The 23,600-nt window shown below is 42.4% G+C and overlaps 1 protein-coding gene across 1 annotated transcript in view; it reads right to left on the minus strand.

Moving 5' to 3' along the window:
- The window catches only part of slc2a13a (solute carrier family 2 member 13a), a 69,904-nt gene that overhangs the window by 36,125 nt on the left and 10,179 nt on the right, over positions 1 to 23,600 (minus strand). The window contains exons 2-3 of the mRNA XM_084346175.1: positions 20,469 to 20,628; positions 19,082 to 19,284 (exon numbers count right to left, since the gene is read on the minus strand). Coding sequence (XP_084202301.1) covers positions 19,082 to 19,284; positions 20,469 to 20,628 — 363 coding nt within the window. The remainder of the gene's footprint in view (positions 1 to 19,081; positions 19,285 to 20,468; positions 20,629 to 23,600) is intronic.

The following is a 23,600-nucleotide window of genomic DNA, read 5'->3' on the forward strand; positions in this document are numbered from 1 at the left end:
ACCTGAAGATGAGATCAGGACACGACACGGAGGAGCATTCATTTTTAAAATCCGTCTGATTTTCCCGCTGAGAGTTGTATTATTCAGCGGCGACACAGATTTCCCTGCCGACACACTTTAATGACACTGTCACTGGATGTAAAGCAACGCTGCAGAAGAAGTTCAAGGATGAGGAGTTAGACGAGCGCTCAGTCGGTAAACTCCGACTGAACGTTATGCAAGAATCAGCTGCCGTTGCCAGTTTGACCCAAAACTGGTGGGTAGTTCAGCCCCGAGGGACGTGAAGAAGAAGAAGAAGAAGAAGAAGAAGAAGAAGTGTGTGTGAGACAGAATGAAGGATTTTGATGGCCTTAAGAAAATAAATACACAAAAACACAGAAATAGGAAACTATGTACGCACTATTTCCATTTTAAATCTTGTTATTCTGCAGTAGAGTTGGACCATTTCTCTGAACACACACACACACACTGTGATATGCATTTTTTAATAGCTCTATGACACATGAGGGATGCACCGTTGCGCCTTCGAACTAAATATACACACAAATTACACATTCAAACACTGTATTCCTCCTTTTCTTCGCACTTCCTGTCTTATCTGCCACGTGGGGATTTTCTTCTCCGGTCTGAGCCAACTTCTGCAGCGACAGAAATTCATTATCACATTTCTAAATGGTGAAATAATGCAGCCAGCCCACCAAAATATACTGTGTTCGCGAGTGTGAAAAAGGGTGCTTCAGTATCCATCTATCCATGCAGGGCTTGTGACAGGCGGGGGGGGGGGATCATGATGGATCCGCCATTGCACAACTCTCCACGCTCAATTTTTAATAAGCTGCTTAAAACCTACCGGGGAGCAGAGGAGTGGAGGAAAACGCTCTTTTGTTCCGTATTTGTCACTGTTGCTTTTTCCTCGCTGCTTATTCTGCAACACGGTGACCCACGCACACTCATCAGAGCTGGTTTTGAGACTGCTGACACATGTTTTAAGAAAAAGCAGTGACTCAAACCAAAAACTGTTATTCATCATCGTTTTTGTCACTGCACAGTTTCGAAACAAAAGGTACGGCTCACGGACACAGTTTGAACCCACTGAGCGAGGAGAGAACATTCAGTGCATTTTCAGAATTTTTCTCAAAACATCAAATGATGTCTTTCAAACAGACAGGGACAAGGATCTTTTCTGTCTATGCACACAGGACTGCAGAAATGTTGTATTTTCAAATCGTCATATTGCCAGGAATACAGTAGAAGACAAGAACATCAAGTGATGATGGTTATCCTCCGTATTACTTTACCCTACATCACTCATCAGTGTAACATTTGCTATGCTAGCTAATGTGGACCTTGAATGTCCGTTTGTTGGTTGGTTTGTCAGCAGGATTACACAAAAACTACTGAACTGATTTCCAAATAAACTTGGACGGAGGACGGTTCTCGGTCCAGAAGAGATACCATTAACTTTTGGTGCGGATCCAGATGAAGGGATGGACCCAGGAATGTTATTCTCACTTTCTTTAACATGAGGATATCATTTCAACATTTTCATACATTTCTTAGGGAATAATGCATAGATCTTGATGAAAATATTTAGGTGGCTGGTATCCCTGAGTTAGGACAGTGTTCCTGTGCCTGTTCCCCGGTCCTTGTTTTGTTCTCTGTGGCTTCTGGCTTGTCCTAAATTTGTATTTCTCTTAAATTTTTTCTTGGACTTGGCCGGTCTTTTGTTTCTTGCTTTTTGGTTTCAGCTTATCATTAAAGCTCGCTTGTGTCTGCATCTGGTTCTTTCCCATTTTTACAAACCTTAACAATAACCAGATTTTGTACTGCTTGGCGGAGCTCGTCTCTGGAGATAATGGTTACTGGAACATTGACAAAAATGTTTTGTTTGGTTTTTAATTGAATTTATGACACAGCGAAGCTAATTTGAGGTCAGTAGCCTCAGTTTTTGCATCTGGTCGGACTTGGCGTCTCACTTTGTGGATTATTACTGTATGTCGTGAGAAAGTTTGGACTTCTACATTTTATACTTCCTTCACTCCCTTGCTGTCCTAAAGAGAACTGTGTAGCAACTGACTTATATACGTGCTGAAGTTTTATGTAAATGAAGCTGGATACAAGTGAATAAAAATGACTATAACAGAAATGAATAGAATATAAGCTAAATGATAATACTGTTGATGCTTTCTTAGAGTCAGCTCTACAAAGGAGGATATGATTGCTCAGTCGCATTCCACTCAAGTCAAGAGTCAATCACCAAACAGATGGCACGTATTTTGAATGCAGACAGTGAGTCCAATCTGCGCACCAATCTGTGGAGAAGACGAGTGATACCAAACATGACTCACACAAGTGGAGTGATTGGCGACATCAGCGTTTCTATGAGACTCATTGGTAAAAGAGTCTGTTGAGCTGCAGGGGAGCAAAGTGTGTTCTGCATTTCAAAAGGTGCAGCGATGACCTTCGTGTTTTTCTGCCCGGCGTGACGTGTGATCTGAATGTGATCAGCTTCTTCTACAGAGTCACTTTAATTGGTCAAAAATGTAGACATTTAGAGAGGAAAGGAAAGGACACAAGGAGAGATGAAGGAAGTAAGAGGAGAGAAAAGGAAAGTAGGAAAAAGGTAAGGAAGAAAGAGAAGGAAAGGAAAGGAAAACAAATGAGAAGACTGGAGAGGAAAGGAAAGGGAAGGAAAGGGAAGGAGATGACTAGAGAGATAAGGAAATGAAAAAGAAGGAGAGGAAATTAATAAATGGACTGAAGAGGAGAGAAAATGGAAGTAAATGACAGAAAACAAAGGCAAGGAAATGAGAGGGAATGAGAGTGAGAAAGAGAATAGTAGACGGAGAGGAAAGAAAGGAGGAGAGGAGAGGAGAGGAGAGGAGAGGAAGAAATTGGAGCATAGCTGAAGAAAAGAAAAGAAAGGGGAAGAGAAAGCAAGTAAAGAAAAGAAAAGAAAAGAAAAAAAAAAAAGAAAGGAAAGGAAAGGAAAGGAAAGGAAAGGAAAAGGAAAAGGGGAGGGAAGGAAAAGAAACGAAGGGGAGAGGAAATGAGAGGAAAGGAACGTCAAGTAAAGGGAATGCAGGAGACAGGAAATGAAGGAAAGGAAAAGAGGAAAGGAAGTCAAAGGAAAGGAGAAGAAAAGAAATGAGAGAAAGAGAATGGAATATAAAGAAAAGGAGAGCAAAGGAAAGGAGAAAAAGGAAAGGAGGAAATTAGCTTCTGCCACGAAGCTGCAACTTAAGAGGAGGTGAGTGGACACCCAAAGGGGGAAAAGGGATCTGTTGTCATTGGAAACAGCAGCCAGCCTGCTTTTATCCATATTTAACCTGCTGGTGTTTTAACTGCCACAACATCTTCGTATGCTGTTTAACATCAAACACATCAACAGATGGAGTCACTCCTTCTGTTACTGCAACCGACGCATACTGTAAATAGCACAGCAATAGGGAACCTCTAAACAAGCATCCATAATAACTAAAGGCAATGAAGAATAGTGTCACTCTCAAAAAAAGTTCTCCGAGTGAAACTTTGATACGAGGGCTGTTCTAGACATCCTCTTCAACGACTCTGAGGCTATTACAGATTTAGCAGCATCTCAAAATGTTCACCGGGAGGCAGTCGGAGTTTAGTGGCACAGAACTTCTCACATCTGTTGTTATCAAAATCCTTTTGAACACTGTCTCCTCTCTGCATGAGTCACTCACACCTATAGTCTCAGCAGCCTTGAGACAAACTGAGTGGGTTCAGGTAACTCGTGTACTGAACAATTGTACTACACGGCGGAGAGAGGCAGCGGCTCCCGATGTGCCGAGACAGATCTGCTCAAAACAAAGGCTCTCAAAGAAGATTAGGTAAACAAATCGATGTCTGATTGATCCATTCAATCATCTGCGTGAAAGACAAAGTCGCAAACAGAAACAGATGAGGAGAAAAAAAAGTTAAAGGAGAAACGCCAGAAAAGTTAGTTCCAGGGGAGAGATACAAGCCAGTAACAGCAGGATAGAGGCTGAATAAAAAGCTCCTTTGAAACTCCTTATCATACCTGTAAAGTGCTGGCTCAGTGATTTGCGAGGGCCCGATGCATTTAAAACGTGGAAGTAGGACACCAATGTGTGCTGAAGAGACTGAGAGATCTTACAGTGATTTGTCTCCTGAAGGCGATCAGCAAACTGCGCTGCTGTGATGGAAACGGTGAACAACTATTACACATACAAAGACAGACAGAGAGAAAAATGTTCCTTTGTGGAGTTTTCGTATTGGATTATTTTTATGGAGCACAGTGTGGCTTGGGGAAGTCTCTGATGTAGTCTTTCTCTATGAATCCTTATGTTTCCCAGCTGAAAGGAAGTCCCACCCTGCCACGGACCAAGCGGGTTTGGCAAGTATTACAATGTAACATATAGTGGTAAAGGTGTAATTTGTAAGAAATGGCCAGAGTTCAAAGGTACCTCCAAAGCTCCAGGGGGCAGCATAACAGCTTACTGCTGCACACTATCCCTTTTGCTGTAGCTTTCTTTGGCTGTAGTGACTAGCTGTTGTCACAAGTAGCTCAGTTTGCCATGGAGCTAAATGGCTCTATTTGATGACGGGAGTCTGCCTGTACTGCAGCCTCGGATGTAGGGGGGAGAACGTAGGGTCTCACTGCTTCCAGTGAACACATCTGGACACCAGTCTGGGAAAGGACACAGCCTCCAGAACCGACAGATGCCAGTTTGAAGACAGAGGATAAAGTATGGAGGTGATTTACAGCGGCTCTGACCAGGACTAAGAAGTGGCAATGTAACAAGAGAGTCAGGCATCAGTATCAGATGAAAACAACCTGTAGAGCTGGAATATTTTCACATCTTACTCTGTAAACTGAAGATTTATTTCGCCCAGAGGTGACAGTGGTTTATGTCGTGTTTGAGTAACTTGAGTAGACATCTCTGCAACACAGTACATCAACATCTTTGACACAACATCCACACTGTTGTTTCTACAGACTCTATCGATAATGTTAAAACTTAATAACTCACATACAGTAAATGTACTCATATAGGCATCTCTGGAAGAAGAAGAACATCAAGCTTCAGTTAACGGAATTGAAATTGGTTTTCCCCATGGTGCGTTTATGCCTCAAGTAAAGGAGAATGCGTGCTGTTTGGCAACGACGACGTTGAGCTTCCATAAAATACTGAAGAAATCTTTTCTGATGCCTTGGTTTTATCAGGTTTGTTCTAAGCAGGTGAAATGAACCAGTCGAAATGAATACATACTCCGTTTTCGCTGCAAATGTGGCCTCATGGGTGGTTCCAGCTTTCACAGCTGCATTCACAAACCAGTGGGACACACACACACACACACACACACACACACACACACACACACACACACACACACACCCTCATCCATCTATCCTTTCCCATTGGCCAGTAATAAAATCTCTAGAGCCATTTTGAAGTCAGCTAGTAATCAATCTACAGACATATTGAGATTCATGACTTCCCAGCTGCACACCTGCCCTAATGCAAATGACAAGGGTCCTCCTCAGGGGCGCACACACACACACACACACACACACACACACACACACACACACACACACAGAAGTAAGAGAGAGTGAGTCAGAGAGGCTTGCGGCAAACAGCAACCATAAGCACGATTACCTATATCCCCAGAATTTCTCATTTCTCTGTTTAAAGCCTATTTGGATAATAATTTTCCAAAAGATAATTTACTGGCCTAATAAACCCTCAATTATCTGATGGAACATTTGAGTCATAACCATTATTGTGCTTGTTAATTTCACTCAGGGCACATTGGCTCCTCTGTACCCTAAACATATCAATTCAACAAGCGTATTTTAATCGAATAAGGCATCTCTGGATGAGTCACAGGTTCACTGCCGTCATTATATGTGGAGAGTGGGACCGTGGAGTAGCATCCTTGGAGGAACACTGCTGCATGTTAGAGTATCCTTCATTTCAATCACGTTGTTCGCCGCAATTCGAATAGTGAGCAGCTCCACTGGTGCCATAAAAATCTCCTTTTGTTGTTCCTCATTTGTGAGCTGACAAGAGTAATGATTACTGAAGGCCGAAGAAATTGCAGTACACTGCAAACACACACAAAGTTTCAGATGCAGACGACTCAAACTCCTTAACTTATTCTGCTATGCGAGCAGTGAAGATGTCAGATTTAGACCCTTTGACATCTGAAAGGTGTGAGTGTGTGTGTGTGTGTGTGTGTGGGGGAAGAGGCTTTTGAACACTGCCTGCCATTCTAATGAGCACTTCATGTGAAGCATTATGAAGCCTTTATGCTGGTTGCCTGAAGCCGACACAGATCAATTGTTTTGATGTAGGTTATTGATTATTTTTAGGATTATGCTGACACAAATATTGCTGGTGATTTGGAAATTCACTGGGCAATGTTTGATCATCACTGATCATTCTGGTCTATGTTGTTTAACTTTAAATTCTTACGATTGAAAAAATAGTTTTGACTTTTCGAGAAATATGCTAATTTGCCTAGAGTTAGATAAGGTGATTGATAGCACTCTCATATGTGCACGACTTTATGAATCTACTTCATAAGTGAAGAAAAAGGAGACAGACTGTCAGGAAATAACAGAAAGAACCGGAGTTTTTCATGAGTCAGTGGCTGAACTGGATTCAAACACACACACAGGGACATTTTCACAGATGTAGTTGGTGCATAGCAGGCTTGATAGCTTGCTTACAAATGATTTTTGCAGACAGTATAATGGCTTTTGACATGAATGATGCAAGATTTAACCATTGCTTTGCTTTCTGTCTGATCACATTTTTACAGGTGCTGGTATGGGTGGACTTTTTTTGTTTTCTTCTATCACGGGATAAAGAAAGGCTAGCTATTTATCAATCAATCAATCAATCAACTTTATTTATATGGCACTTTTCATACTGTACGGTAACACAAAGTGCCTCACAGAGGTTAAAAACAAAACAGAACAAAACAGAACAAAACAATACAAAACACCATGAAGACCACAAACCTCCCACCCCCACAAACATACACACAGATACACATTTACATACACACTCACACACATACACAGACATATGGACAGACATACACACCCACACACAAACATACACACACCCACACACATACACTAGCTGTTGCTAAGGAGACATGGCTGGGCACCGAAATCACAGGTGAGGAAGAAGCTACCTTTGGGGGCCATGCACACCGAGAGGAATCATGGTCCATGACTGCAGGGGCGCCACCACATAGACCCCCCGAGCCCAGGCAGACAGGAGGCTCCACACCAAGGTGTAGAGCTCTCTAGCCACCCGGGCCAGGGCCATCCACGGGACAGCACCCCCATCGGTGGACCAGAAGCAACTCCCGGTGTGGTAGGCCCCCAGGAGGAAACACTGGAAGATCGAGGGGCTAAAACAGTAAAATAAGATAAAAGGTATAGGAGCTAAAACTGAGGGAATAAAACAATAGAATGTATAAAATAGACCATAAGTAACGACTAAAACATTGAAATAAAACATTGAAGTAAAACAATAAAGTAATAAAACAGGATAAACTAAGCTAAAAATAAAAATATAATAATAATAATAATAATAATAATAATAATAATAATAATAATAAATAAATATGTAAATAAATAAATAAATAATAATAAATAAATAAGGATAGTAATAAAAATGTAAGAACTTAGAAAGAGTTAAATGAGTTTAGTTAAAAGCCTGATTAAAAAGATGGGTCTTGAGCCTCTTTTTAAAAACATCAACATTCTCTGCGGCCCTGAGGTTCTTTACCCAAATTTCCAGAAAAGCCTCTACTTCTTTAGGAACTTCGAAGGTTAAATTCAGGTGCCAAGCTCTTGTCAATTGTTCGTGCACAGCCCAGGACAGGAAGGCTCTGCAGCGATGATTAAAACTGCCCAGAACATCATTGTTACCCATTTACCGCACTTCAGCGACATCAGTGAAGTGATATGTCTGCACAGAGCCCAAAGGATACTTAAAGACACCACGTACCCCAGCCACAGTCTGTTCACACTGCTGCCATCTGGCAACAGATACAGAAGTATCCACTGCAATACCACCAGACTACAGAGCAGCGTCTTTCCTCAGGCTGCGAGGCTCCTGAACTCATCCTCAACACTCCAATATGAAACATATTTTGTTTTTTTTGTGTGGCATAAAGGGACTACAACTTGCATTTATGCTAAGCTAAGATAGCCCTCACCTGGCTCCAGCTTTGTATTTAATAGGAAAATATAAGAGTGGTACTGTATTGATCATCTCATCAAACTCTCTACGACAAAGTTATGAAGCATATTTCCCAAAATACTGAAGACTTCAAGCCAAAACCATTTTTTTCGTTTGGCTTTGATTTTGTTTTTATTAAACTTATTGCACCAGAGGTCTCCATTCTCTATGTATAATCAGCAACTTATTTTAGACTATTGACTTTCAAATTTGTGTGTTTACACAATCTTCTGCAGGAAATAAAAAAGCAATTCCCCTGTCCAGTGTGTATCCAGTGTATTGATTTTTCAACACAAAGTAATGAACACTGTGAACGCCTACAAATAGCTGCTGATTAGTAAAAGTCACTTACATATCTCTGACGGCATGAAGCAGGAGTTACAGTCATACTTTTGTTTTTTGGACTTCGGCAGGCCTCGAAAGAAGCCAATTACTGGAGTAAAGACAAAGATAATTCCCTAATCTCCTCTGTTTGCTTTCATCAGAAGCAGCTCGCCCTGCTTTGCATCCTCTGCTAATGCAGCCTCAAGAATAATTTCCCCAACAGGGACTTTGGTTCTATCTTGCTGCCCTCCACCCTGAACCTCCCACCATCAGCTCAGCGTTGTTCAAACGGACGACAACAAGGGCATGGTGTGTCATTTCCAATAGTCTCACATCCAAATATTTGTTCACATTACCCTTGAGGACATATTTGCCAGGCAGCTCATTTTGGGTTTGTTAACGCACAAGCACAAGAGGTGGAGGAAGAAGTGGGAATGAAAAGCACTAGAGCAGAAAGCATATTTATTGAAAAGTAGATTAGTAGAGAAGACATTGCCTCTAGCATGTTTAGATTCAATTAAGTTTTATTTGCAGCCGGAGCAGTGAACACAGATCACGTCAGCACATAGTGATGCTTGACTGAGCTTCTTTGACACCACTTGAATTTAGCAAATAAAGGCTTTCAAGACTTTTGTTGCACAAGGGTTTAATGAGAGTGACGGTAATTCATTTTAACCAAAAATATAAATCTATAAACTTGATTTTTACATGCACAGGTAATGCTGTAATTTGAGACACTGGAGGGGCTATCGCTCGGTGACTCCAAACACTTTTTCCTCAGTATGAAGCCCTGGTTACATAATGAATTCCTTGTGGATTTAAAACAGACCCAAAGCAACAGCAGCGTTTCATGAAATCTTCAAATATCCTGAATTATTAATCACCAGCGGGAGAACTGCCATTGGAGACTGAAAACTCCCTCAGACATCTATCAGGTGTGTATGTAGCCTGTTTGTGCCTGTGTGTTCATATGAATAAGTGGCGATTATAATGGCATAAAATTAATAATTTAGAGATGCGCCACAGGAACATAAATGCAGCACGCTTTTGTTGATCGCTCACACAGTGTACCATTCAATTACCTGGAAACAGATGGTTGAAAATAGGCATGAGCCAAACAGAACAGCAGGTTAAAGAGATTGCTTTGTACCACGAATAAATACAGGGAAAAACAATTGTCTTCAAACCGATATGAACAAATAAAAAAAAAACAGGCTCTATATAAGACTTATTTATTTCCCTACACGACTGATGTTGTGATTGGACATGTAATGTTACAGGGTTTCTATTTTAAATCAGCCTGAACATTATCTGCTTTTAAAGCTATCAAATAAAGCCGTATTTACTTTTAAAACAATAAACCAGTTCATCCTGATAACTGGCTGTGCCTGTTTGCCTACCAAAATGTGTTATGTAATGCAGTGATTGCAATGTGCTAAACTGACGTCAAAAGCACTTGACAATGAGCTTCGTTCAGACTGGATGAGCAGACAAGAGGCGACCTTTTTCAAGAGGCATTTAGCACCAAGAAACTATGTTTGAGGATGAACATTCAGAAGTCTGCCAAATTGCTCAGAGTTTCTATAAAGTCGCTCGGTGCCTCAACAACATCGTGCTGCCAGGGGATTGTACCAGCAGGGGAGTGCTGCACAACCCTGCGCTAAACGACGCAACACCTGAATAAAGCCTTGGAGTGGATTTAGTTATATTTTGCCTCACAGAACTGGTTGCCACTATTACTGCCAGCTGACCTCAGCTGTGAGGAAGCTAGAAACTCGATTTTCACAGAGGGTCCAAAGAGGGTGTTTTACACTCAGAATAAGGTGGTCTGTCACTTTGAAAGGAGCAATTTGTTCGACATAGAAACCAGATTGTAGCCACCAATAATTTTCTCACCAAAGTGAAAAAATGTTTTTGTTTATTTGGACTTTTATTGGCGTTTGCTTTAACCTCGATTGCTATAGAATAAAAAAAACCTTTCCCACGTCTCTGTATTAGAGAAATGTCATGTAGCCATAGAAAAAGTGATCTATTGCTTGATACTGCCTCCATTGCTCAATGTCCGTTCATGACCTTTGTTTTTGTAAGGTAACATCTGAGACTGCTCAGTGCTGCTTGGAACAAGAATTGTTATGAACAAGCCTTCTAAAGAAATCAATGTGCTCAATACAGTTCACGATGAAGTTTTTCATGAGGAGAGGCAATATAAAGGCTGACAGAACTGGCCTGCAATATTGCCACAGTATTGCTTCTCCGTCATAATTGCTGCCCCAACACCTCCACTTTCCACTTCACTCTCTCTTTGTCGATGGCTCAATCTCTTCACCTCTCTTCCTATTAATCAGAGTTCACTGACTTGGAGCTGACAACACACCATCATCACATCTCTGAGGACTGTTCAAAAGATGAAGACTTTCTATATCCTTCCTTCCATATTAGCCTGATGTTTAGGTACCAGAAATACAACAAGCCAATCATAAATACAGTGTCTCCTATTGAAAAGAAAACTATGTTGGCAAGGAACTTAAATGATCTGTCTATCCAGCCATCCATTATCTTTCGTTTATCAGGGGTTGGGTCGTGGTGGCAGCAGGCCAAGCGGGGTATTTCAGATGCCCCTCACCCCCCAAATCGAAGGGGGCAATTCACTGTTTTCAGGCAGAGAACCATGGCCTCATACTCAGGGGTGCTGACTGTCTTACCAACTGCTTACCAAGTTACCAACCGCCCCAGTGCATTTTTGGAGGTCACAGACCAATGAGGCCAACAGAACCACATCGTCTGCAAAAATCAGAGATGCAATTCTGAGGTTCCCAAACTGGAAACTCTCCACACCACGGCTGGATCCTGTCCATGAAACAACCCTGGTGGAGTCTAAAACCCACTGGTACCCCACTGGCAGAACGCCCCACACAACACAGGTAGACTAGATGAACAAACTCCAATGATCTCACCAAAAAGTCTGCAAGGCTGAAAAACTGGTCCACTGTTCCAGGACCAGGAAGGAATTTTGCATTGTTCCTTCTAAATCCAAGCTTCAACAAATGAATGAAAGCCACTTATTTAAATCAGCAACAACATCGAGGATTAGCTTGATTTTAGAGACTTTCCACACCACACTATGAATCAGTTGGTTGGGCGAAATGATTGGTATTGTTAATCAATTTCAAGAAGAAAGGGAAGCAACATTAGAGGACCTTTCGACTGTATCGTATTGTATTTACAGATTAAACTCCTGTTAAGTGGATTGGTGTCTCAAGTGCTCCTTTAAATAGGAAGCTGACTAGACTTTGACAGGAGGTGATGATAGCTCCATGGTGATCGCTGTGCGTACCGCTGTTCCTTCTATAATAATCCTTCAGTCATTATCAGCTTTTTGACCACTGAGCCTTTTACACCTTTGGAGATTTGTGATGAGGTTTGACACAAGTGCGAGCGTGCGTGTGTGTGCGTGTGTGTGCGCGTAAGAAACAAAGAGGGAGGATAGGAGGGTGATACACACTATAATCGCTGTTACATCCGAGGTGAGAGGAAAAGGGAAGTAAGAAGTGTTGTTTCCATGGTAACCGACATGTCAGCGAAGGGGCACGGTACGCCTTTGTTTTTCCAGGTGAGAAAGCACACACACACGCACGCACACACACAACTACAATAGAGGTAAACAACTATATCTTTGCAGGAGTCACTGACCACGAGTTAGAAGGGCCAAGGGACAATCACAGTGGAGTATTTCAAACCAAAGCACCAGATCTTTCAGGGGAAAAAGGTTAATTATGGGGTTTGAGGACTGAACCATGTTTTACTGGTATATTCCTCCGCTGCAGTGGAACATCAGACATAATGAGTACTCTTTAAATTCACATCCCGGCCTTCACATTGCCTTACAACCTTTAATGTTCATTACAGTAATGTTGAACACAAACTGCTTTGCAATACATGTAGCAGAGATCCGTCACTCACATTCAACTTTCCGTGTTTAACTGTTCATTGTGTTGGAGACAGAATCACTTGAGCTTTCTTTACAACCCCGTTTCCCAAAAATATCCTTCAGATCAAATGACTGTAAAAGCCATCTTACACGCCATCTTAAGCTGAATAGGTATTCCCCCACCCTTCCTTCAGGCCCCCTCCAAAGCCACTACACAAGACACACTACCTGACCTCATCAACTGCCCCGTAGCTCTTGCTGGCCAACTGGGAAATATGTTTGAACGACTTGTTTGCTTCGTTCCGCAGGCACTCACTCACACTTTGTGAGTCTAATAAACACCTCTGTTAAATGCCACAATCATATAAACACAAGCAAAATAGCCATCAGGAACGTACCTCAGCCTGAGAAGGCCACCATGTGCGGCAGTTACTGCTCACTGCTGTGGCGGTGTGCTTTGTGCTACTGGGTTAGCTGCTGAATGACAGTCTGTAATTGCATCTGGGCTTATTAGACACCAGACTTTTTATATATATGACTTCTGAGATTGATAGTTATCTGGAAATTATCCTTAAATAGATAATCATAAATATAATTTTTTATCTTAAATAGATAAAAAATAATAAATCTGAGTGTCAGTTACAACCAACTTCACCGTATGTAAAAGGCTTAACGCTGTGGGAGCGTACCTTTTGCTAACATTACTGAGTTAACTGCCATCTGAGTCTTTACAACATTACCCTGCTTAGTGACTGTTTTTTTCTTTACTTCTTCTGACCTCTGTATTTTACCACATCTTTCCTTGACCTCATTTTCCATCACGGGAAGAAAGGTAAAAGGACATTTTCACACTACTCAGACACAGCTGTAGCATCCAGCCTCTGCTGCTCTGACCTCAATCTGCTCCTGGCTCAATCGAGCGTATGCTGATGTCACCTGACCATGACCGAGCTACTCAGGAGACTCGGCAACCAAAAAATAAATGGTTTTGAACCTGTAAGCGTGTGGAGTTTTTTTTTTTCTCTCCATCTGTCTATCTGTCTGTCTGGTTGCTAGGCGACAGCTTGTCTCTAGGTCGTAGGTTATAAAAAGAGCATGTAAATTGCAAACGTACTAGCGGTGCAGGCGTGAAATGATGTGGCACAGATGGTGCTCGCACGTTAAAAGATTCTTCAACACCAAACACTGAGCTGTTTTTCACCCAGTAGTGCCACAACGGGTCTGGAGACGGAGCGCTCGAACACGTGTGCGCTGCAAGAACAAAACAAGAGGAGAACTACGCTGAATTTGGGAGAGAGGATGAGGGCAGACACGAGCAAATTCTGTTCTGCTGAAAAGTGGAGGTAAAATCTAAAGGTCATATCACGTTGTGTCATGTAGCTTCTGCCCTTTCTGCCCGAGTTCTTGCAAAGTTGTATCTGTCAAAAGTTTCAAAAACCTTGCGGTCGGAAGAGCTTGTTGAAGATTTCCAGTTGGGTTTAACTCAAAATAAAAGTTGAAGAGAGATTATAAAACTCTGTGGCTCTCTTTGTGAAGGTGAAATCAAGGTCAGCATTCACTTCAGTATGTTTGTTATTCTGTACAGAGCTGGTTTCATCTCGACAAGCTGCTTCTTAATCAAAAGAAAACTTCTTCGTCAGACAGCAAATCCTCAAATACCTTTTCAGTCACATGCATTGATGTCGCAACTTGTTTCAATAAAATACGTTGGTGTTATTATTGATTTGAGCGTTCTTCCGACCTCAACAGACAATATGAAGTTATTGAAAGTAAATCCAGGTCCGGCCATTCTTTAACAGTCCAAACACTGTTTTTCTTTTAATGTCATGGATAAAGATTTGCCACCAAATTGTTGCTACCCATTCTGGATTGTGCTGATATAATACAATATCTGTGCTCATATAACACCAAATCAATTATTATACCTTTAAATGTTATCTACAATAGCTTATATACATTTATTTGGAAATAATTGTGATATGTGAAATAGGAGCGTTTTACTTTGCTGTCTTTAAAGGTGCAATATGTAAGAACTTCAGTTTAAAACATTAAAAAATGAACTAAAATAATCGACAGAATGTGAAGAAACAACAGCATTGACCTTGTAGACATGGGACATTGTCTAGTGTCGCAGAGAAGTCTTCTGAAGTTAGCATGCTAACCAGTTAGCCCCGGCATGTCCTGTCTCGTAATACAACTTTTTACACCAATCAGATGCTTCTTTCACGATGGGTCTATTGTTGGTTGCTCTTCTGTTACAACTGTTTCCAGCATGTGACGTGATGTCAGTGACATACAACGTAGTGCTTCACAGACGGGTTGCCTTTCCTGTTGGGAGTGGGGATGGGGTCAATAGGCGATTTTTAGCAGGTTGACCCGTGTTAAAAATACCTGTGTGGTCATTTTGGTGGACATAGTTTCCCACCAGAACCAGAAGCTTCAACAGTTTCAGCTGCAGATGCTTTTTTTTTTAGCACATTTTAATAAATGATGCATCCAAAAAGTGTTGGGGACAGAATCAGCCATTTAAAAAAGAGGTGGGGACATGTCTCATGAATCTTGCCCTGATGATCAAGCAGTGAGTCCTTAATTTTTCATCATGTAACACTTAAAGATCAAGCAGCATTAACGTGTGGCAACATGGCTGCAGGCTGCACAAGATATTCCAGTGTGAGGTTTTAGTGTAGAGTGGCTTGTTAGTCAGTTCAGTAGAAAGCGGCTCTCATTGTGGAACTCATTTGGTAAGTTTCAATTATAGTGCCATGGGCATGCTGCCAAATCAATCTTCCATCAACATCCCAACCAAAACTATAAGACAGATGTACTGTATGCAGCATAATGGCAAAAAGTTTTAAATTTTTTTCAGAGAGGACAAACTCTACAACAAACTCAAGCGGTAAACAATGTTCCTAGAAGTCTGTATATGGAGTCCAGTCCTCAAATTTCACATTGTATCAAAGTGTTAACCACTGGCCACAAGATAACAAGCAGGCAGTGTGAGGAACCTTCCTGCTGTGCTTCTGCTCTCACAACAGTAACTGATGATGACTGCAGGGACAAGTTACAGTCAAATGAAAGGGAAAGTGTTGGACACACACTGAGTCCAACAAAAGGGACACTCCGCTGTTTGTTCTTGTGTTTTCATGTCGTGTGTGTTCTTATACGTGTGTAAGTGCTTCTCTTCACTGCAGGCCACTTGGACCCGGGGGATCTATGATGCCACTCCTTCTGGAGACATGGTGTTCTCTGTTGTCAAGGTTGATTAGTTGCAGGATGAATCCAATTTACTCTCCTCTCCTCCCGCTCCTGTCCCCTCATCCTCCTCTTCTTCCTCTTCTCACTGTTCTTTCAGTCTTTTGCCCAGTTGTCCTCTCCTGCCTGTTAATCAACTCTCCTATCTCCACTCTCGTCCCCGCCATCACTCTCCCGGCTCTGCTGATTGCAGACCGGCTCAGACTAACAATAAGCTCTACCGAGAAAGTTATACAAACACTAGAGAACGAGCATCACACCCGCTGTTCACGCTCCGGCAGGCCTGGAAGTCATTGCCAATTAGCACAATTTAGACAATGTTAGGAAATTAGAATATTTAGAATAAATTTATATTTATATTTAGAAACGCTGTCCAACTTCATCTCAGACATGCTTCAGAAAACAAGTTCTGCAAGTTCAACCATCGTTTGGCTGGGTAGTCTTTATGTCTAGCTGTAGCCAGCTGGCTGACAAAGCCGATGTTAGCTCCATGAGTGGGTTGAAAACTCGTTTTCATGTTTCCAGGTGACACGTTTTAAACAGACAGTCTTGTAAAACTGCTCTTCAATATACTTTTTGTTCAACGATGATGTTGCTGATATTGTGCTAAAAGACAGAGGTCCTAGAGCAAAAAGTGAACACTTGATGATCCATGTAGAGGACACAGAAACAACATGCTAGCATATGCAGCTTACACTAAAACAATCAATCTAAGCCTAATCAATTCATTTCTACTCCTAAAATGTGTGCTCCTGTGTTTTTGGTATCGGAAAGACTAAAAAAACGAACACACCTCCAAATATTTCTAACTATGTCGGGGTGCCTTACTCCTTTTAGCATTTGTTTCCTAACCCTAACCAGTTAAAATGTAACCTGAATAAACCTATTGTTTCAACATGAAGAAATGTGAAGTTTCAACATTCATCAGAAACGTACAATGCCAACATTTATTCTGCCAGTTGGGTTAAATTTTGATTGGTTTCTGAGACAAACAGATGTTGCAAGGAGCGGAAGTAACACAAAGACAGATTTCGGGATTCAAATTCACATCGCTGCAGTGATTATGACACCATATGCTCGGTGTGTGTGAATGTGCATAATGCCTCTCTTTTGTGGATTTAATTGATCTTCACGTTTGCTCTCTCTCTCTCACACACACACACGAGCACAAGCAGATGGCCCGTTAAGAGTATGATAAAATGTGGATGAATGCAAGTGTGTGTACGTGTGCGTGCATCTTTGACAGAATGTTGTCTTTGACGGGTTTGAGCGCAGATTGAAAAGAGATTAGATGGAAAGGTAACGATCTGCAGGATCCGACCAAAGTGTACCTTTTGAAGAAGAGAACATTTCATAATTGTCAAAAGCGATGTTATGAGGCGATGATATTAGCTCATAAAGCTCAGTCGGCCGTCCACCTGACAACCTCGTTCAATACAGTCTGCTGGCAGAGCCCCATAACAAACAACAGCCTCCGTGTGGTCAAGCAAAGGTCAGCTCACACAATAATTGACCATGAAGAAGTGTCTTCTATCCACTCACCTCTCCTCTTCCACCTTCTGATTGGTTGCTTTTCTACAAAAAAGTGCTGAAAGCTGATGTCATGTTGATCACAGCAACATCAGCTTGAGGAAGAGTTACCCCTAACCCACGTGTGTCAAAAACTGAAAAGATTCACGCCGATAGGATTCAACCGTCACCCTGCTCATGAAGGCTTCAACAAAGCCCCTAACGCCTTTCTGCATGGGGAAACATTCACTGTCACGCAGGAAATTATGTGCCGAATATTTCTGGCAGCAGCAGGTTATTTTCTGAGTGAACAGAAGAACTGCAAAGTCATCCCGAGACAGACAAAAGAGCTCCGTGTGGGAACCACATCAACAGAAGACGAAGAGAAAGGCTGCTCGCATTGTTTGATTGGCAGGCCACCATCATCGCCCTGGAAGCCAAGGGAATGCAACAGAGCTGCTGATAGACTTATTGTTGTTTCAATAGGAATCAGGCAGCAGGAGGGGAGCATGAACCGTCTAATCAGCCTCCGAGAGAAGGACATCCAAGTGACTGAAAGGGAGGCTGCTGCCCTCAAGGCGGTCGTGACTCCCTCAGCTGTGAGGTGTTAATAATGTGAGCCCGAGCATGAGCCGAGTCTTTTAAAACATGTTTGCAATCATCCCTTGACTCCCACCTCTCTCTATGCCGAGGGCGTACATTGAGCACTTTTGATTTAGACGACCCAACAACTTGGTTCATATTTCCTTGGAGGAAGAGACTGAAGCCCACATTGCTACCGATGGCTGTTCCATTGGTGTGCGAGTGTGTGTGAATGGCTGAGCGTTGAAATATCGTTGGCACCTTCCTCGGCCATGACGCCACGCCATCGTGTGTGTGAACGGGCGAGTGTGAGAAGTATTGCTCCATTCTCTAGCTGTTAAGATTAACAGATAATTGAAATTTCACGACATTTTCTGTATCAAGATGCAAAATGATTCGATAATTGTTTCTTTCTTTCAGGATTTTAGGTCTGACAGGTCTGACAGTCAAATATTAAAGATACCATACAGTGTTTTCTCATAAACAAACAAACAAACATAATAGTGTTTCTCACCAAAATACTTTGTGAGTACTGACAAATATGCTTAAATTTCTTTCTGATTGGCGGTTAAATGCACTGTGACATCACGATATTCTGCAAAACATTTTCTGGTCATTATTCAGTGCCACAGTAACTCTAGTTTTAATCCTGCATTGGTTTATATCCACGTTTGCTAGCTTCCAATCTTTGTCTTCCCTCTCTTTGCTGGTTAAGTGCTATGTTTCTTGCCATCATTCTGACGCCAACTATGAGATCACTCAATAGCATGAAATTATGGGAAAGGAATAAGTATTTTGCATGTGCTTATACGCGTATTTGTGTTACCCCGTATGCATGCAAGTGAAGATAAAAAGAAAAAGAAAAAAAAGCTCAAAAACACCCAACAGGGTACCTCAAATTTGACTGTTTCATCAGACTGACTAATGTGTAGCTGCTTTTTGTCTTGTATGTATCTAATGTACCTTCACATCAGTGCACAGGCAAGAGCAGCATTAATTAATGCAGGCTAATGCTAATGCTACTTCCTCAAACATCTGTAGGAAACACTTACTAAACTGAATACCAGTATAATAAAACACCACCCACAGCATGGGTGCCATTGTAAGTGCAGCTGTAATACAAATGTCACCAGAATTTAAGGAAGAAGCTACAGATTAAAACAAAAAAAACAAAATGTCTGTGCCGCTCTCTTGCCCCAATCCTCTCTCCTCCTCCCCCCCTCCCCCTTACCTCCTCCGCCCTCCTCCTCGTCGAGGCTGTTCTTGATGCTGTCGTACTCCTCGTCGATGTTCTGATTGCCTCTGATCTGACTGAGCACGCGGCGGGCCTTCTGGGTCAGCCCGCGCTGGATTAACCAGCGAGGGCTCTCCGGCAGAAACAGGAATCCGACGAACTGGAGCACAGCGGGAACTACCGACAGACCCAACATGTACCTGGAGACAGCGGGAGGGAAGGAGTGAGGAATCTAATTATAAAACCACAGAACCGGGTGTTGTTTGTTTCGGCTTTTGTGGGCTTGCGGCGAATTCATTAAACATATGTTACAGAAATAGTCTGCAAAGAGGGTGCCCCTGCATTCAGTTTATGTTCATTTAAATCAAACACTGGTGGAAATGTCAAGGACTTATTCACATTCTTTGGCTTAAAATAACCTAATTACGAATACTTATAAGTATAATATTAATAAGCAGTGGTGAACTGGATATTTAAAGGGCAAGGGTGAAGAGCAATACAAAGGGAACCACATATATACCGATATACTGGACTATTATCTTGAGAGAAAAATAGCTCTTTCTCTTCTCTTTGTATCAACTCATGCACACAATCAGGGTTTAACACAGTCTGTGAAAGAGTTGTGTGGTAGGTAGGAAGGCAAAGAATAAAAAGGAACAAGAGACGAGAGTAAGCGAGGAAGAGACTGTGACGATTATGAAATATTGGAGACAGTTTTCTTGAGAGGTAGAAGAAGCAGCAGTTCACTGTTTTATACAACTTCAAAAAAATCCATGCTTCTGCTGCGCAGGCAAAGACGTCAATCAGACAACATTCATACGCCAAACTTTATGCAAGTGTCTCTGAAAATCCATTATCACACATGAATCACACCAATCTCGCAGCTTCTAAACTATCTCCGCCATCTCCGTCGGAACCGTAGTTGAAGAAAATGCCTGCAAAACGGCTGATTTTATCTGCCGTGTTTCACAGCCCAACATTCCAACACTCTGAGGACTGTACACATGCATTCAGTGCGAGAAAGGACGCAAAGGAGAGCAAAGATGGTAACAGATAAAAGAGAACAGAAGGACAGAGAGAGAGGCATAATGTATGTTTCAAACGTACAGGACGGCTGCTCTCAGCAAATGTTAGTGGCTGACCTGTGCATGTGCTGACATTTGGAGTGACGGTCCGAGCCAGCCCGACTTTCTCTGGCATTTGAGAAAAGATGCTAATATCGTATTTGACTGTATGATCATCTATCATCACATCGGCAGATAGGCCTTCCTGCAGCTTTAAAGTGTATTTATGCGACATATATCGTGCCACTTTTGCTTTATTCGTCTGAATTGTAACTGAACACATCCCCTGTGTGTGCGAGGTGCGTGTCTCTGTGTCTGACCTCCAGCCATCGCGCTGCAAGTAGCTGAAGGCGCCGTCGATGAGGCTGGCGGTGAACTGTCCGGCGGTGATGAAGAGGGTGTTGACCGTCACCAGCTGCCCCCTGAGGTGGGGCGGAGAGGCCTCAGCGATGTACACTGGAACTGTCATAGAGGCAATACCTGCACAGCGGGAGGGAGAGGGAGGGAGAGGAGATGGTTAGCGGGAGGTGCTGCTCAGAAATGGCACTTAAGCCTGCGGCAGATGTCGCTCGTTCTCAAAGGAAATGCAAGCTTTTATGAAAGGGAGCTGGCATTACTTGTTTGACACACACTATATGATCAACCATGGACTTTTTTAAAGCTAAACCACGACTAAAACCTCTACCATGTTGTCAGAGAAGAATTTAAAAAGAAATCAATTTCACATTGCAACTTTAAAATCTCAATCTCAAAGTGTTTTACGAAGCGAGTGAGTTTTAAATCGCTATCACTAATCACACTTATTTCAATCATTGCTGTTGTCTGCAACAGACTACTTATTTCAAATGACTTTGACCTTTGACCCTGACATCAACAATAGTAACAATGACATCATGTGGATGTGAGGTGAACCCAGGAGACACAACCAAATACTGTAGTCCATCTCCGTAATGGACTCTGCACTCCTCTGATCTGGAAAACATCCATCCATTCACACACACACACACACACACACACACACAGACACACACACACACACACACAGTATGCACTTTCACAACAACACACACAGCCTCCTCAGCACACGCACGCCTCAGTTCCCACATACACACAGAACAAACAGCGTGTGTGTCTGTCCACGATGTATCTGACGAGGTGCCATTAGACCGCAGCTTTCTGCAGCTGGCTCCTGATAAGCTCTATTAATAGTCCGCCACTGCTTTCTCTACACCCCTATCCTCCCCGCCCCTCCCGACGGCCACCACCCTGCCCTCGACGGCCGCTATGGCTACCTGTTGCTATGGCAACCCCTTGCTGGGAAAAGCAACCGCGCCATCTCCGAGCGGGCACCACACTGTGGCAACTCCGGGGAAAGGAAAATCGATAACAAGGAGGATTTTCTTCTGTTTTCTTCTTCTCCTTTTACAAGAAACTACACAGAGGAGAGTGGGGTGCTCTGGGAAAGGAAACAACGATCATCCACATTTCAAAGGACTGTGAGATTTCTTGGAGGAGTAGAGACAACATCACAACACACTTCTGTAGCTACTACGGGAAAAGTTAACAGTCGCCGTTCGAAGCCCTGTGTCCTGCTCAGCGTTTAATGATCGCAGTAGAGGCACTTGCAGACTGTCCCTAGGCTGTTCAGTTCCTCCAGCAGGCTGTTACGCCCAGAGATATCAGGCTCCTCTCTGCTGACGTTTTGATACAAATTGATTTCTTGACCGTGCAAACATACCCCGAGGATTTAGAGACAAGTCTTTATCTTAGTTATGGCTTAAAAAAGGATTATCATCTGATGCCGGAAATCCGAGATCCAGATCACCGTCCAAATTTAATCAACTGCTCTTTGGCTTGAGGTCTGTCTGCTCGGGCCAATTTGATCGAAATCCATTCATAAGCTTCAGAGAGACGCTGCTGAAAGAGAGACGCTAGAAAAAAAACTGACCTTTACTAAAGCAAAGGCATGGCCAGTGTGTAGACGAACCGCATCCTACAAAAGTTCAACTTCAGCCTGCATCTATGTGTTATGTGTCTTTTTTTAAGCTGCGACCGGTATCTCTATAGGTCACACTGTTGGTCCTAGGAGGATGAAATTAGACATGGAGGTCGAGTTTGTGTATGTGAAGGTGTGTGTCTGGATAGAAGGGGGCGTGGCAATGGGAGGGGCATGTCACAAGATTTTGTGGAAAGGTTGGTCATGAGCCAAAATGTTGGTTGATTGACTGTTCAAGTCAAGTTGCAAAAAGCGGGCGTGGTAATGGGGCGGGTTTATAGCCAAAAAAGGCTAACACACATACTCAAACCATTTTGCCAGGTACCCTTTCATGTCATAAGCACTTGTTGGAGGCATCATTGGACCAACCAGAGTTTGCGTCCCTATTTTTATGAACCATTTGCTGCACATTGGTCCATACAAATCTATCCGTTCATTGGTCCACAGAGCTGTGCACACCCTAGCAACCTCAACATTCTAACTTTGAGGCTGAAACTTGCCACATAGGTCAAATGTTTGTGGGGTTGTGTGCCTTTCAATGCATTGATGTCTGGCTGCTTGTGCACGCCAGATAGGTACTCACCCTGCAGCTGTTCTGGCTACTGTAGAAGTGTAGGCGTGCATGTCTATAAGTCCCTGTCATACACGTCATTTCGGACCTGAAAAATGCATCACATGCACTTATTGTTATTTTCAACAATTTCCACAAAAAGATTACTTCCCCAGGCTCTCAGGTGTTCAACCACTGGCCTATTGGTTCCCTTTTTTTGGGTTTTTTTGGAATAAAAAGCTCACAAATATTTTTTTATTTTCAAAAAGCTCTGTAATTTAAATGACTGGGCACTCAAACAGGAATAATATGTTAATGGTTAGTTGAGGACTGCCTTCAGTGGCACATTAATACACATTTGGTGCATTAGTGAGTTTTTAGAGCAGCAGGACAGTGTATGTGGGATTGACTCAAAATGAACTATGATGTGTTTTTAATAGTGTCAGATGATGGAGTTGGTACGACTGTTATTATTTGACCATCTTGGCAACTTAGCAAACTCCTTAGGTATGGTATATACTGCATTAGAATAAGTATATGCCATGAAATCTGTTCTTACCTGTCTTTCTGATAGCTTCTGCATGTGTTGGCACTGCATGTTTGCCTCTTCATTATGCAGATGCACACACAGACAGAAAAATGCATGAAAATGATTTGAACACAATTAAAGTCCTAAAGATATTTACCTACTTTAATGCCTCTATCTATTCGCCTCATACAGCCAGACCTCTTCCTCGTCCCTCTTCTTGCTAGTTTCCCCTGGTTTATTTAAGCCATATATGCGCCAGCTTGTCTCCGTCCAAACCACGCCTGCTGCCACAGACAGCCCATATGTCCACTAGTGAGATACTACAGCTGATGTTGATGTGTTTACTGAGCAATTAATCATTTCTGTTTCATATCCTG

Source organism: Pagrus pagrus (genome assembly GCF_965226575.1).
Source record: "Pagrus pagrus genome assembly, chromosome: 23".
Taxonomy (NCBI): domain Eukaryota; kingdom Metazoa; phylum Chordata; class Actinopteri; order Spariformes; family Sparidae; genus Pagrus; species Pagrus pagrus.